Consider the following 13,615-nt stretch of genomic DNA (forward strand, 5'->3'; position numbering starts at 1 on the left):
TCCCATTGCACTTTCGTTTGCGGTTTTCAGTATACGATTTTTTATCGTAGTTACTGAAAATTATTATTGTGAATTATACTTGTGCAGTGATTTGAAGAATTTACAATTTCGTTGAAATTGTTGATTTTTCAAAAAAATTACGAGATTCGCGGAAATTGCGTGCTTTCATGGCATTTTCCGTTCGCGGCAGGCGGTTTATTTTTGATTGTTGCAAGTGTTTTTTTTTTTTTTTTTTATTAAAATAGATAATAATAATGTGAAATAAATCACGATATTTGACAGATGTGCATATATATAGAAATTGTAATAATAATAATATTATATCATACAATTGTAAATTGTTTCAATTTTTTATAGACTGCGATAAAAGATTTTACATTTGGATAAGAAACTGCGGTAAGTAAAAATATAAAATTCTTGAAAACGTAAAAATATTTGATAACGTAAAAAGGTGAACTTTGAAAAATAAGGAACTTAAAAATTGCACTAATAAATGGGCTATATGTGAGCCGTGCGCGGATGTAAGGTGTGTTATATCGAAATTTAATTAATAGAATTGAGAATTAATCCCAATTTTAAGTCTTACAAATGTCCAAGCTAATTTTTTGTACCTCGTGTACATTTTTGAAAGTTATATCGAAAAATTAAATTTTAATATGCGTCTTACATCTCACATTTCGCATACGGCTCACATATAGCCTATATTTATCTCTTATACTTTATTTCAACCCTTATAGAAATTTATTACTAGTAACGCCAATTTATCACTTATTTCGAGTAATTAATCACTTTTATTTCGAATACTTAAATTACTGTATATTATAGTATTTTAAATACTCGAAATAAGTGATTAATTGGCGTAGTGATAAATTTCTACAAGAGAATAAGGAGCCTTTAAATTCTTAATGTAAAAAATTTCAAGTAATTTTCTTTAATAAAATTTAATTAAAAAATTTTTGAACACTGTGTTAAATCACATTTAAAATCGTGATTATTTCAATAAAAAAACATTTTATGTGTAAAAAATATATTTTTTATAATATGTGATATAATAAAAGGCCAACTTAACGAGCTTATATGCTATTAATTGAAAAATTTTATTTATTAATTTACGTCATACTATCAAGAGACACGGTAGTGTCTCGCGACCAGTTAAGGGCGTAGCCGAGACACCGTGTATCTTAACGCGAGTCGGACATTTGAGTCTTTATAATATTTCGAATTCTCAATAACGGCTGAAGCAATCGAGTTTATACTAGACTTAATCGATAGATTGAGTTTGAATTATATAATAAAAGTGTCTTTATTTCTGCTCTACGTGATTTGTAAGCAGAGATATATAATTGCAAAGTCGAAATATGAAAAATTTCTTTTAAGAAACGTCCCCGTCATCATCATTATTATTATTATCATCATCGACCACGCAAACATAGTAGTATCGTGCTACACGTATTCACACGTATACAACACATGCGCACACATATATCACACGTACACAACACATGAATAGATGCATGTATTGGAAATGTCCATCTCGCACGTTTTACAACAGACGGCGATAGTTGCCCTCCGCTATATTGACAGCGTGCGGGGTTAGATATTTTCAATTTTCAATTTCAATTTTTACATTCAATTTTAATGTTATTATTTGCAAATTTATTGTCATAATAATTTATGTGCAAGTTTACAGTCTGTGATACAAAATCAGATATTTTGCTATTATTTCAATAATATTTCAATTATATAAATGCCTATGTATGAGTATGCATATATTTTTAATAATTTTCTTAATTAGCTTCTATATTTTTTTCAGTTGTACATCAAGCAGGTAGCATTATCAGCTCACTTGTGAGCATGGGTTGGGCAATGGCTAGTTATCATCGCAGCATTCGATTAGCTTAACAAGATAAATCTAATATCAGTGCTATAGGAACTATTTTACAATTTTTCTGGCATTTTCTTATTGCAGGTACATATATATCCAATAATTAATATACAAAATTAAATATTATTCATTACACACTTTGTATCAAAATAATATATTTTTTAAAATTTATTTAATCATTTTTATCATTGTGATTGTAGTGGCAAGGATCTTATTGCTCAGTGTCATTGCAAGCATCTGGCCTGTATATACCATAATATATTGCGTAATACATTGGCTAAGTATGACAATATAGATTTTGATAGATTCCCATGGAATATTGGAATTTTGTCGGACTTACAGTCATCCACCACATATGCAGCCTACAATTAAAGAACGCATTTATTCCATATGATTTGCTTCCGTTATTGGAATATTTAAAATAAAAATTTTATTAATAAATTTCGATGAAATAATTTATAAGAGGTTGAAGAAACTATGAAACAAATTCAGTCTCATAAAAGGGTAGTTGGAACAATAGTGGTGAATGCAGAAGGTATTACATGAGATCATTGACATGATTTACTTGTAGTTGTAAACAAAAATTTATAAAATTATATCTGTTTTAGGTATTCCTATAAAGTCAACATTAGATAATACGACAACAGTTCAATACGCTGGTTTGATAAGTCAATTGTCAGATAAAGCTCGTTCTGTCGTACGTGACTTGAATCCAACAAATGATTTAACTTTCTTGCGCATACGTAGCAAAAAACATAAAATTATGATGGCACCAGATAAAGAATTCATATTAATAGTAGTACAAAATCCAGTTGATTGATATTTAAAAGAAACAAAAATATATTTCAAAGTTAAGATTTATTTCTTTGGTTGTTAATTTAATCTGTATGCTACATTGTGGATGTTAATATCTATTCAATTAAATAAAGAAAAATAAAAGAATAAAGCTTAAAAATTATACAAAATGCAGTATTTAATTACTAATTTAACAAATTATGAACTTTTAGAGTTTTTAAATAGTGCTTTCTTCTTTGGTAACAATATTATATTTTTAAGTTTGATAATTATGAAAATATGTATATATAGTAATTCATGGCATGTTTATTTTTGTATTTAATACAATTATAAATGTACATTTCTCATCAATAAAATATCACAGTATCTTTTTTATAATTTAATTTTAATATTGAGATTGTTTTTATTCAGTGGAAAAAAAATGTGTAGTTGGTCCCTATTAATTATACATACATATAAGAGTGTCGCACAAATAATTCTATGCAGTCTTTTTAAGATAATATAAAAATACTTATAAATATAATCAATTAAAATACATATAATCAAAATTGTATGTATTAAAATTCAATAGCATATAAAAAAGATTTTTTGAAATTATATATATATAATAAAAATCCAACATGTTATATATATATATATATAAATATAAATATATATTTATTTATTTATATTTACCTATCTTTTTTTATATATATGGTAGAAATACAATGTGAGTTATTTTATTTTGCAAAATTTTTGAAAGTTAAACTATACAATGAAATTATTTCATATAATACCGAGATTCTTTTCATAATAAAGATTAAGAGAGAGTTAGATTTTATCATAAGATTTATAAAAGTCATAAGATAAGGTTAATTGCATATTGTATAATTTATCTCTCATTTTTTAAAGTAAATATCAAAGTTACATTGCTTGAACTGGTGCGTTTGAAGTATGTTGTCTTTTTGAGGGATGCAAGACAATATAGTACAAAAGCATTGCTGTAATTCCCAAGAAAAAGGAAATGATACAAATAATAAAGATTATATTAAAGTACTAAGCCTCTTTAACTGCAGGAGGACAAGCATATTGCCATAATAAATTTGCTGCAATATTTTCAAAAAAGCAGATAACATAGAAAGATAGATGTTTTCAAAATGTTTTGCTATCTACAGCATTGAGATATATAAAAATGTGCACTATGCCAATAACGGAAGCATTGAGATATATAAAAATGTGCACTATGCCAATAACGGAAGCAAATAATATGGAATAAATGCGTTCTTTAATTGTAGGCTGCATATGTGGTGGATGACTGCAAGTCCGACAAAATTCCAATATTCCATGGGAATCTATCAAAATCCATATATTGTCATACTTAGCCAATGTATTACACAATATATTATGGTATATACAGGCCAGATGCTTGCAATGACACTGAGCAATAAAATCCTTGCCACTACAATCACAATGATAAAAATGATTAAATAAATTTAAAATAAATTTTTAAAAATATATTATTTTGATACAAACTGTGTGATGAATAATATTTAATTTTGTATATTAATTATTGGATATATATGTACCTAAAATAAGAAAATGCCAGAAAAATTGAATTTGCTTATTTATTTAAAGATGCTTATCATATACAAAAATGAATGATATAATCTCTAAAAACTCACCTTTAAAAAAAGGTAAAAAAAGGCGACCAGTTAAGGGCACACCATTAACAAAAATTATCCATTGCAAACCCATGTACAATAGAATTGTATGAAAAATTATCGATTATAAACCAATGTACAATCGTAACAAAAGTAATGAAATAAAAAAAAAATTGCGCCAAGTGAAAGTAGAAACTTGTACCAGTGGAAAATTAAAGTTACAGACATATATAGAGTCGTATAATGAATCAATAAAAATTTAAATTTGCAAATGTAGAATTGTACCATAAAAAAACTTATCTTTTAAAAAAAAAGATAAACAAGATGCCAAGTCCATGCGCCATGTGAAAAAGTGTTAAACAAAAAAGTATTTTTAAGTAAAAAAATTTATCAATTGACAAAAATTTATGTTCTAAAATTAATATCTCTACAAAAAGTAATGTCCAATTATTGCGCGAATAAATAAACATTTTTATAAAAAATTAAAATTTAAAAACTTATGCAAATAGTAAAATTAATATAAAATAAAAAGAAATAAAAAAATTTTAGTTAAAAAAACTGGGCGCGCTGCTAAATAATATTCTAATGATATTAAAATTAAATTGTTACTTTTAAACTCATTGCAGCGCGCCCAGTTTTTTTAACTAAAATTTTTTTATTTCTTTTTATTTTATATTAATTTTAAATTTGCATAAGTTTTTAAATTTTAATTTTTTATAAAAATGTTTATTTATTCGCGCAATAATTGGACATTACTTTTTGTAGAGATATTAATTTTAGAACATAAATTTTTGTCTATTGATAAATTTTTTTACTTAAAAATACTTTTTTGTTTAACACTTTTTCACATGGCGCATGGACTTGGCATCTTGTTTATCTTTTTTTTTAAAAGATAAGTTTTTTTATGGTACAATTCTACATTTGCAAATTTAAATTTTTATTGATTCATTATACGACTCTATATATGTCTGTAACTTTAATTTTCCACTGGTACAAGTTTCTACTTTCACTTGGCGCAATTTTTTTTTTATTTCATTACTTTTGTTACGATTGTACATTGGTTTATAATCGATAATTTTTCATACAATTCTATTGTACATGGGTTTGCAATGGATAATTTTTGTTAATGGTGTGCCCTTAACTGGTCGCCTTTTTTTACCTTTTTTTAAAGGTTCTACCCAGACAGCACCAAGTCTAAAATTGACGCATAAGATAGCATCCCATACAGCACCGAAAGATTGCAAAAACATTACAACAATCTTTCACCGCAATATTGCAATATTGCAAATTCACTCAAAATGTCGCTACATCATTGCTGTTGAATTGCAGCAATGTTAAAATGTCCGCTTTTTGGAAGATTGCAACAAAATATTACAACAATATTGCAATATGTTATGAGTTTGCAATAATGTATTGTTATTGCAACCATAAACTAATGTTGCATATACAGGTATATAAATGTAAATAAATCATTAATGAAAATACATTGTAGTTAATTCATATATATAAATAAAACAATATATAAATTATAGAATTTGGATTACATGCAATATTTCCGAAATATTAATGTCATGTTGCTACAAGTGTGCTGGAATTTTGTGCACTTATATCTCTGCAATGTCTTTATAATGTTGCATTGCAACTTGCAACATTGCAACGTTGCTGCAATATATTTGCAATAATCTGTGCTGTATGGGATTAAGAAATCTTTAAGACAGCTATCTTATGATATGATATCAAAAAGACATCTTATAAAGATATCTTACGCGCCAATTTTGGACTTGGTGTTGTTTGGGTATATAAATAAAATATGTACACAAATAAAATAATATTTGCATAAATATTATTTTATTTGTACATATTTTATTTACATAGATTATATGCAAATATTTAAATAAATCATTCGATAATTTATTACACATTTTATTTATTATATTGATTTATGTATGTTACCACGGAAATTTCCCCTGCTCCTTATGAATCTAGTGAGAATCTTATCGTCCAGATATTTCATAAAATAAGTGACATAACTTTGGTTTTTTTTTTTTTAATATATTCTTGATATAATAAAGTAGTCCGCCAAAGAGTCGGATTTTGCATTTTTGCTCTGAAAAATTTATAATAAATAAAATACGGACTCCTGGCTAACCCAACCTTACCCGTTACTAGCTGCGCATTCCCCCAAGTTATATTATAAATTTTATTTTCATCTTTTTTTCAATAAATAACTCTTTGGCGGACTGCATTTGAGCTTACTGATTAAGAATATCATAAATTTAATAAGATTCATTCAGTAGTTTCGCTAATATCTGGAATATAAGAATCTCTAATTCCCGGCCGGCCGATAGGCGTCTCCACCATGTCGCCTGCCGACCCTTAAAAGGGGAAATCCCTCCTCTTTTTTCGATTAAAATTTGTTAGGGAATTCCCCCCACAATGCATATCTCTGTATTGAAGAGGGTATAAATATTGCGGCGATCACAAGTTGCGTCTTAAACTCGCTGCTCTGTTGCACATAGAACGTGGCTTTGACCGTCGATTATTTGCTTCATAACAAGTTTTCTTCCAACTGCGAAATCAAAGGTAAGTCATGCACATTTGCTTCATTGATTTTTAGTGTCTACATAAATTATTTCTAAATTTCTATTTAAAAATTAATGATTCTATACTTACGAGTTTAAAATATAAAAAAAAAAGTAAGTAGAAATAGAGCAATATATTATAATATGTAAAATATGTGAAGATAATATGTAGAGATGATAATAATATTTTATTAAATTTTTAATATTTAACATTGTAATATTTTATTAAATGTTTGCTAAAAAGAATTATTTAATACTTAAATAAAAGTCTGCAAAGAATATATAATCAAAATAATATAATACGTGATTTTGAAAATTGATAAGTGAAATATTATAGTGCAATAGCTAGTAGTACCCATACAGCACCGATAGATTGCAAAAACATTACAACAATCTTTCATCGCAATATTGCAATATTGCAAATTTACTGCAAAATGTTGCTACATCATTGCTGTTGAATTGCAGCAATGTTAAAATGTCCGCTTTTTGGAAGATTGCAACAAAATATTACAACAATATTGCAATGTTATGAGTTTGCAATAATGCATTGTTATTGCAACCATAAACTAATGTTGCATATACAGGTATACAAATGTAAATATTAATGTCATGTTGCTACAAGTGTGCTGGAATTTTGTACACCTATATCTCTGCAATGTCTTTATAATGTTGCATTGCAACTTGCAACATTGCAACGTTGCTGCAATATAATTGCAATAATCTGTGCTGTATGGGTACACATATAGAATTGTTTCTTAGAATTTACCCTGAAACATGGTAATCATGGGACAATATGTATTCGAAGAATTTTATAATGTAGGCGTTTATAATGTTTCGTATTATTGTGAACACGTGTCCTAACCGTGATGCGTGAGATCACTTTGTGCATGATCATCGAATGATTCCGTTTCGCGACAGCATGTATATCAAGCGAGAGAGTCGTATTAGAAACATCGACCGAGACACACGTGTATTATTATTTTTGAGTTGACCTACCTGCCTCGGGTTAATATCGAGTATAGTAAGTGCTTATATAAACTGTATCCATATAATCAAATACATCCTGACGAACTCTTTATAATATTTTATTTTTAATTATTCATGTTCTGAAAACCCCCACAATAAGAAATTTCTTTGATTAATATTTATCACAATAGAAATATTAAGATCTATTACAATAAGAAATAAAATATATTTGATTAAATTTACTACGTATTAATATTTTTTATTGTGGTAAATATATTTTAATCAGAGAAATTCTTATAAAATTCTTCCAATATATTGTCCCATGATCACCATGATTTTCAGGATAAATTCTAAAAGAAAATGCTCTCCATGTACATATAATGGCTAATTTAATATGAAATTTAATATATTGAGAAATACATTATACTTTTTATATTAAAATATATTTATCTTTCTCTCTCTCTCTCTCTCTCTCTCTCTCTCTCTCTCTCTTTGTTAGTTATAATTAATTTAATGATTTATTTTAACAATTGTGTGGTGCGGTATATTAATATCCTAAAAGATGTAAAAAAACTGTGAAGTCACCAGATGATAATTAAAAAATGGTAGTAATTTAATCGACCAACTTGGGCAAATTAAGTGATCTTTATTCAATATTCACATTGAATATTGAATATTGAATAAAGATCACTTAATTTGCCCGAGTTGGTCGATTAAATTACTACCATTTTTTAATTATCATTTGGAGATTTCACAGTTTTTTTACATCTTTTAGAATATTAATATACCGCACCACACAATATTGTTAAAATAAATTATTAAATTAATTATAACTAACAAAGAGAGAGAGAGAAAGATAAATATATTTTAATATAAAAAGTATAATGTATTTCTCAATATATTAATTTCATATTAAATTATATGTACATATGGAGAGCATTTTCTTCATTTGCCAGAGTTGGTCGATTAAATTTCTACCATTTATTAATATATCCTACTTAATATTTGCAATTGAAAGATCTGTAGAGAAATATATACGGGATAGACATATTGAGTATGATAAAATAGTGTATATTTCAAGTAATATAATAAAAAAGTCTATATTTAAAATAAAACAATATATAAAATTTTTATACATTTTTTTATGTGATGATTTTTTTTTATTAACCATGCTTGATTGCTCGATTCTCTTTTCTTCGATCTTTTTTCTTTGATATTTCTCGACCGGAATCTATAATGTGTGTGAAAAAATGTATGTATCTAATTTAATAAAACTCTATTTTTTTGTATTTTCTAGATGGATTCGAAAGATCAAGCTAATCGTACTAACCAATGCAATCCGAATAATCCTCGAACTGGCCCTGGGCATACTGCAGGTTACCAAGGCGCGGGAACTAAAACGGATTTGGATAACCATGCCAATCAAATGAATCCGAATAATCCGAATTATAAAAAGTAAAAACTATTCATGTTTTACAACATACTAATGGCATTGCAAACATATAATAAGCATTGGTGAGATCATATAATAAAAATGCCGTAAAATCGTACATATCTCTTTTCTCTTCTCGTATCCTTTTATTACCTTTACATATTTATTTCCACGTTCCTATCTAATATTTTTGTTCCGAAGTTTGCTCCAAAGATATTAATCGTAATATTTAAGTAATATTAATCATAGTATATAATTATTTATCGTAGAAGCTAACTATTGTAACATAATTATTGAAAATCTTTTTTTTTTTTATAAACGTCTTTAATATAATTCGTATGGGAAATAAAGTTTCTTGCAAAATTAATTTTTTGATGTGCGCATATATATCATTTATAAAATACGTAGAATAAAAGAAAAAAGAAATATTTTGTCGCTGTTACATGAAAAAATAAGAACAATTCACAATTCAAATTATCTGCCGGGCTGTTGGATCCAGTATCCCCAGGGAGCGAAAACATCACCATTTTTTTCTTGCATAGGGCCACGGAAAACTTTTATTTTGACCCGTTCAACATCATCTGTAAGCGGAGAGCAATTATATATTTTATTGAGAAATTATAATCTTTCCTATCATCTTGCTTATTAATTTTAATGTTATTTTAATATTATATTAAAATATATTATTAAATATATTATTATTAAAATATATTATTAAATATATTATTATTAAAATATATTATTAATATCGAAAGAAATTGCATCTTTTTCTTTTTATTATTTTGCACTATTTTATCAACGCAAGCGCTTTCGTGTTTTATAATATTATTGCCGCACAGTCTGCGATATTACCTTTTTTTCCAATTTTGTGACGTATAACGCTTCTTGATTCATCGCAATTTATCATCGCAGTAAACATCACTATTTGAAGCAGACTGAGTATAAATAGCGTACACTACACACAAAAAGTATTAATCATTTGATATGTGACTCAATATTCTATTCCGCATTATGAATATTATTGCGAAATTGCAGCTAAAGATAAAAGATTTAAAAATGCAGATGTCTTTCATAATTAATGATACAGAAAAGATAATGATGCTACATGAAACAAAAATAAATTGAAAATATAGAATAAAATTTTTTTTAAACGAGACTTTATTTTTCAGAAAAATCGACTTTAAATTTTGAAAATTGGAAAATTCTTTTTAATTTAAATGATCTCTAACGATTATATACATTTTTTTATTTCGTGACTATTTAAAAAATTTGTATAAAAAATTGTGTATTTACTCTATTAAAAAAATTAATTTTTTTAGATACTTTTATGTACATTTTTTAATAATTTTAATTATTATTTTAGTAAATAGGGGTGAGAAAATGTTGGTTTTTATGTCTATATATTAACAATCACTATCGCGAAATGAGTGATGAATTCGAAAATGTAACGAAAAATTGTTCAAGTTTAAAAAGTCGTCAATATGTTATTATATAATTTTCGCGTAAATAAGTAGCCTTATATAAAAAATTTCATTTTACATTTTTGACTTATGTGTGTATATGTTATTTTATAGAATTTTCGTATCTTCTATAAAATTATTATCTTCCCGTTGTATCATTAGTTGCAAAACATGCTGTATTTGCATATAGTCCGCGGTCTGACTCACCAATAATCTCATCGTGATCGTCGTAGAATAGCTGACTGAATCTCCGAATTAAGGAGAGGAGAAGCTTATATGTAATTACGTGGCTGCATTTAGAGCATGACCAGTTTTCCATCTCGCGGTTTGAGGGACCGTTTTTCTAAAGAGAAAGTCGTATCGTCCTACGAGACAACGACAACATATCACTGAAAAACAGCAAAAACCTCAATCAACGCTTCTTGTTAATAACATTTCACCTGAGCGATCTGTGTCCGGCACTGAACGAATTCATCGTGACGTTGCAAAGACATATTTAACAGACATAAGTACTTCCAAACAGTCACGTTACGATTGTCGATTTGATTCGCTTCTGATAAAGCTGCCTCCGCTTCCGTAAATCGCTGCAACTAATTATTTTTATAGATATTATTTTTTCATTATGTTTTTTCAAGGATATTTTTTATATCTTCTGGATATCCTCTAAATGTCTTTCGGACATGTGTGCTGTTAGGGACATGTATAAAAATAATTTTTAAAACATTCATATGCGATTTACTTTGTAATATAATTTTTTTTAATTAGCAATTTTATTTTTCAGAAGCTTGAATTTTATTAAAATCAAACAATCCAATAATAGGCCAACTTGTGAGCCGAAAGATTAAGAAGTTACAAGATTTTTTATTAAAGACATAAAATAAAAAATAATACTAAATATAATAGAATTAATCCAATTAAATAAACAAGTAAACGTTTCGACAGTACAACTATCTTCTTTAATAAATAAATAACAATAAATTTAAGAAATATTCTTACATTAAAAATTCTTTACATCCTCAAACTTATTAGAAAGAAAGAATCTATATCTAACTGTACGAAATTAACTAATTACAGATTTTTAAAATAACAACACATATACCACAACATGATACGACTATCGTTATGGTTACGCTACAAATCCCATTAAAATAAGGCGCTAATAATTCTAATTTTTTTCGATGGTAAACGCATAAAATCAGATTTCTTTAGATTCACATTTTTCAAACGTCTAAATATTGTGATCCGGGAATCGTCAGTGTGTTAAAAATGTAATATGTAACAAGTCATGAGAATTCCGCAGTTGTTTCCTTCATTGTAAAAATTGTCCTTGTGATAACGAAACCGTTATAGAACGTGATGATAAGTTGATGAGATACAGGAAATTAAAATTTCCTGTTACCATTGTATTGAAGAAGATAGTTATACTATCGAAACGTTTACTTGTTTATTTAATTGGATTAATTCTATTATATTTTATATTATTTTTTATTTTATATCTTTAATAAAGAATCTTGTAACTTCTTAATCTTTTGGCCCGCAAGTTGGCTTATTGTTGGATTGTTTGATTTTAATTTATACACGGGCCTTATCTTAATTTCATATTATTTGCATTATTATTATTGGATTTTATTTTTATTATTGAATTTACCTCGTAAAAAGCGATTCCCGCACCTAGCCACGTTTCTGCCGTCGGTGAAGTCTGGCATGCGTTGAGGAAAACTTTTAACGCGCGCTCGTAATTGCCAATATCTTTGTAATACAGTCCCATTCTATCGACATTGTGTAATGCTGTCATTAATAACTCGTCTTCTCTTTCAATCATCTTACGTAATGCAACGAGACAAACATTTTTACCTCGTTTGTACGAGATGCAAATCGTCCGGTCGATTATACATCGCGTTAGAAAATTCGTAGCAGCGAATAGCTTCTACAAAATCGCACTTTTCAAAATAACAATGTCCCATTAAGCCGCTGATCGAGTAATCCTAAAAATATTTTTGAAATTTAAATATTTGTATTATTCACGAGTTACATCAATTTTATATATTATAATTAATTAATTTTCTATATATTTATAGTTATCTACAGTATTATTTTGCATTTATATAGTGTGTATGTGGGTGTGTGTGTGTGCGCACGCGCGCGTGTAGTAAAAATATTTTCAATATATTTATAAAATTTTTATTGCCGAAATATATTTTTTTATCATTTCTCTGTATTCCAATATATTATTAAAAAATTGATATTGATATATTTGAACTCTAATAATTTACTGCATTGATCAATATTACTCGACATAAGTTCTTTTATGTTATAAGTATTTATGGAGCAAATTATACAATAACATCAATAATAGAAAAGAAATCAAGAATAACCAACGCATATTCGTCAATCTATGATTGCTATACAAGCTAATAATAATTTATATTCGTTCTCTTATTCTTGTCTCTCGAAAAAATATAAGCAATAAATTATCAAATCTAACAAGTACCCGTGTCTAACATTGTAGACTAATTGTAAGCTTAAACGACTTGACTACGACGTAACTAGCAATTTTATTTGATTATTTCACAATATTTCACATATTGTGAAATAATCAAATAAAATTGCTAGTTACGTCGTAGTCAAGTCGTTTATTAAGCTTATTTTCACCACTAGCGACAAATATTAATTTTGATTGATATTAATTTTAATTGATTGTAGACTAATTTACTTTCAATTATATGCTACTGTTATTATTTATCATTAGACAATTATAAAACACACATATATATATATATATATATATATATATATATATATATAGCACTACAAATTATATATGTATATATATTTTATAATTTATTTTATATTTT

The 13,615-nt window shown here is 26.9% G+C and overlaps 2 protein-coding genes and 1 long non-coding RNA gene across 5 annotated transcripts; 2 read left to right on the plus strand and 1 right to left on the minus strand.

The window, feature by feature from the left end:
• Positions 1 to 1,331: 1,331 nt before the first annotated feature.
• LOC114928832 (uncharacterized) lies at positions 1,332 to 6,877 on the plus strand. 3 transcript variants are annotated; one of them, XR_014925433.1, is made up of 3 exons: positions 1,332 to 1,592; positions 1,814 to 1,848; positions 6,742 to 6,877. It is a non-coding gene; the product is annotated as an uncharacterized LOC114928832 (long non-coding RNA). The 3 variants fall into 3 exon arrangements; XR_003819129.2 differs by having other exon boundaries at positions 1,814 to 1,828; XR_014925432.1 differs by lacking the exon at positions 1,814 to 1,848.
• LOC146721939 (dynein light chain roadblock-type 2-like) lies at positions 1,855 to 2,850 on the plus strand. Its single transcript, XM_085485817.1, has 3 exons — positions 1,855 to 1,969; positions 2,086 to 2,420; positions 2,494 to 2,850. The coding sequence occupies exons 2-3, from the start codon at positions 2,363 to 2,365 to the stop codon at positions 2,703 to 2,705; spliced, it is 270 nt and encodes an 89-aa protein (XP_085341943.1). The 5' UTR covers positions 1,855 to 1,969; positions 2,086 to 2,362; the 3' UTR covers positions 2,706 to 2,850.
• A 2,292-nt stretch (positions 6,878 to 9,169) lies between the features above and the next one.
• On the minus strand, positions 9,170 to 12,763 carry LOC114929443 (cilia- and flagella-associated protein 70-like). The gene is made up of 6 exons (XM_029300990.2): positions 12,615 to 12,763; positions 12,409 to 12,529; positions 11,201 to 11,350; positions 10,968 to 11,125; positions 10,153 to 10,255; positions 9,170 to 9,881 (listed from the first exon to the last, which is right to left on the minus strand). The coding sequence occupies exons 1-4, from the start codon at positions 12,722 to 12,724 to the stop codon at positions 11,057 to 11,059; spliced, it is 450 nt and encodes a 149-aa protein (XP_029156823.1). The 5' UTR covers positions 12,725 to 12,763; the 3' UTR covers positions 9,170 to 9,881; positions 10,153 to 10,255; positions 10,968 to 11,056.
• Positions 12,764 to 13,615: the final 852 nt, after the last annotated feature.

Source organism: Nylanderia fulva, unplaced genomic scaffold, assembly GCF_048542155.1.
Source record: "Nylanderia fulva isolate GAGA-0341 unplaced genomic scaffold, ASM4854215v1 Scaffold396, whole genome shotgun sequence".
Taxonomy (NCBI): Eukaryota; Metazoa; Arthropoda; class Insecta; order Hymenoptera; family Formicidae; genus Nylanderia; species Nylanderia fulva.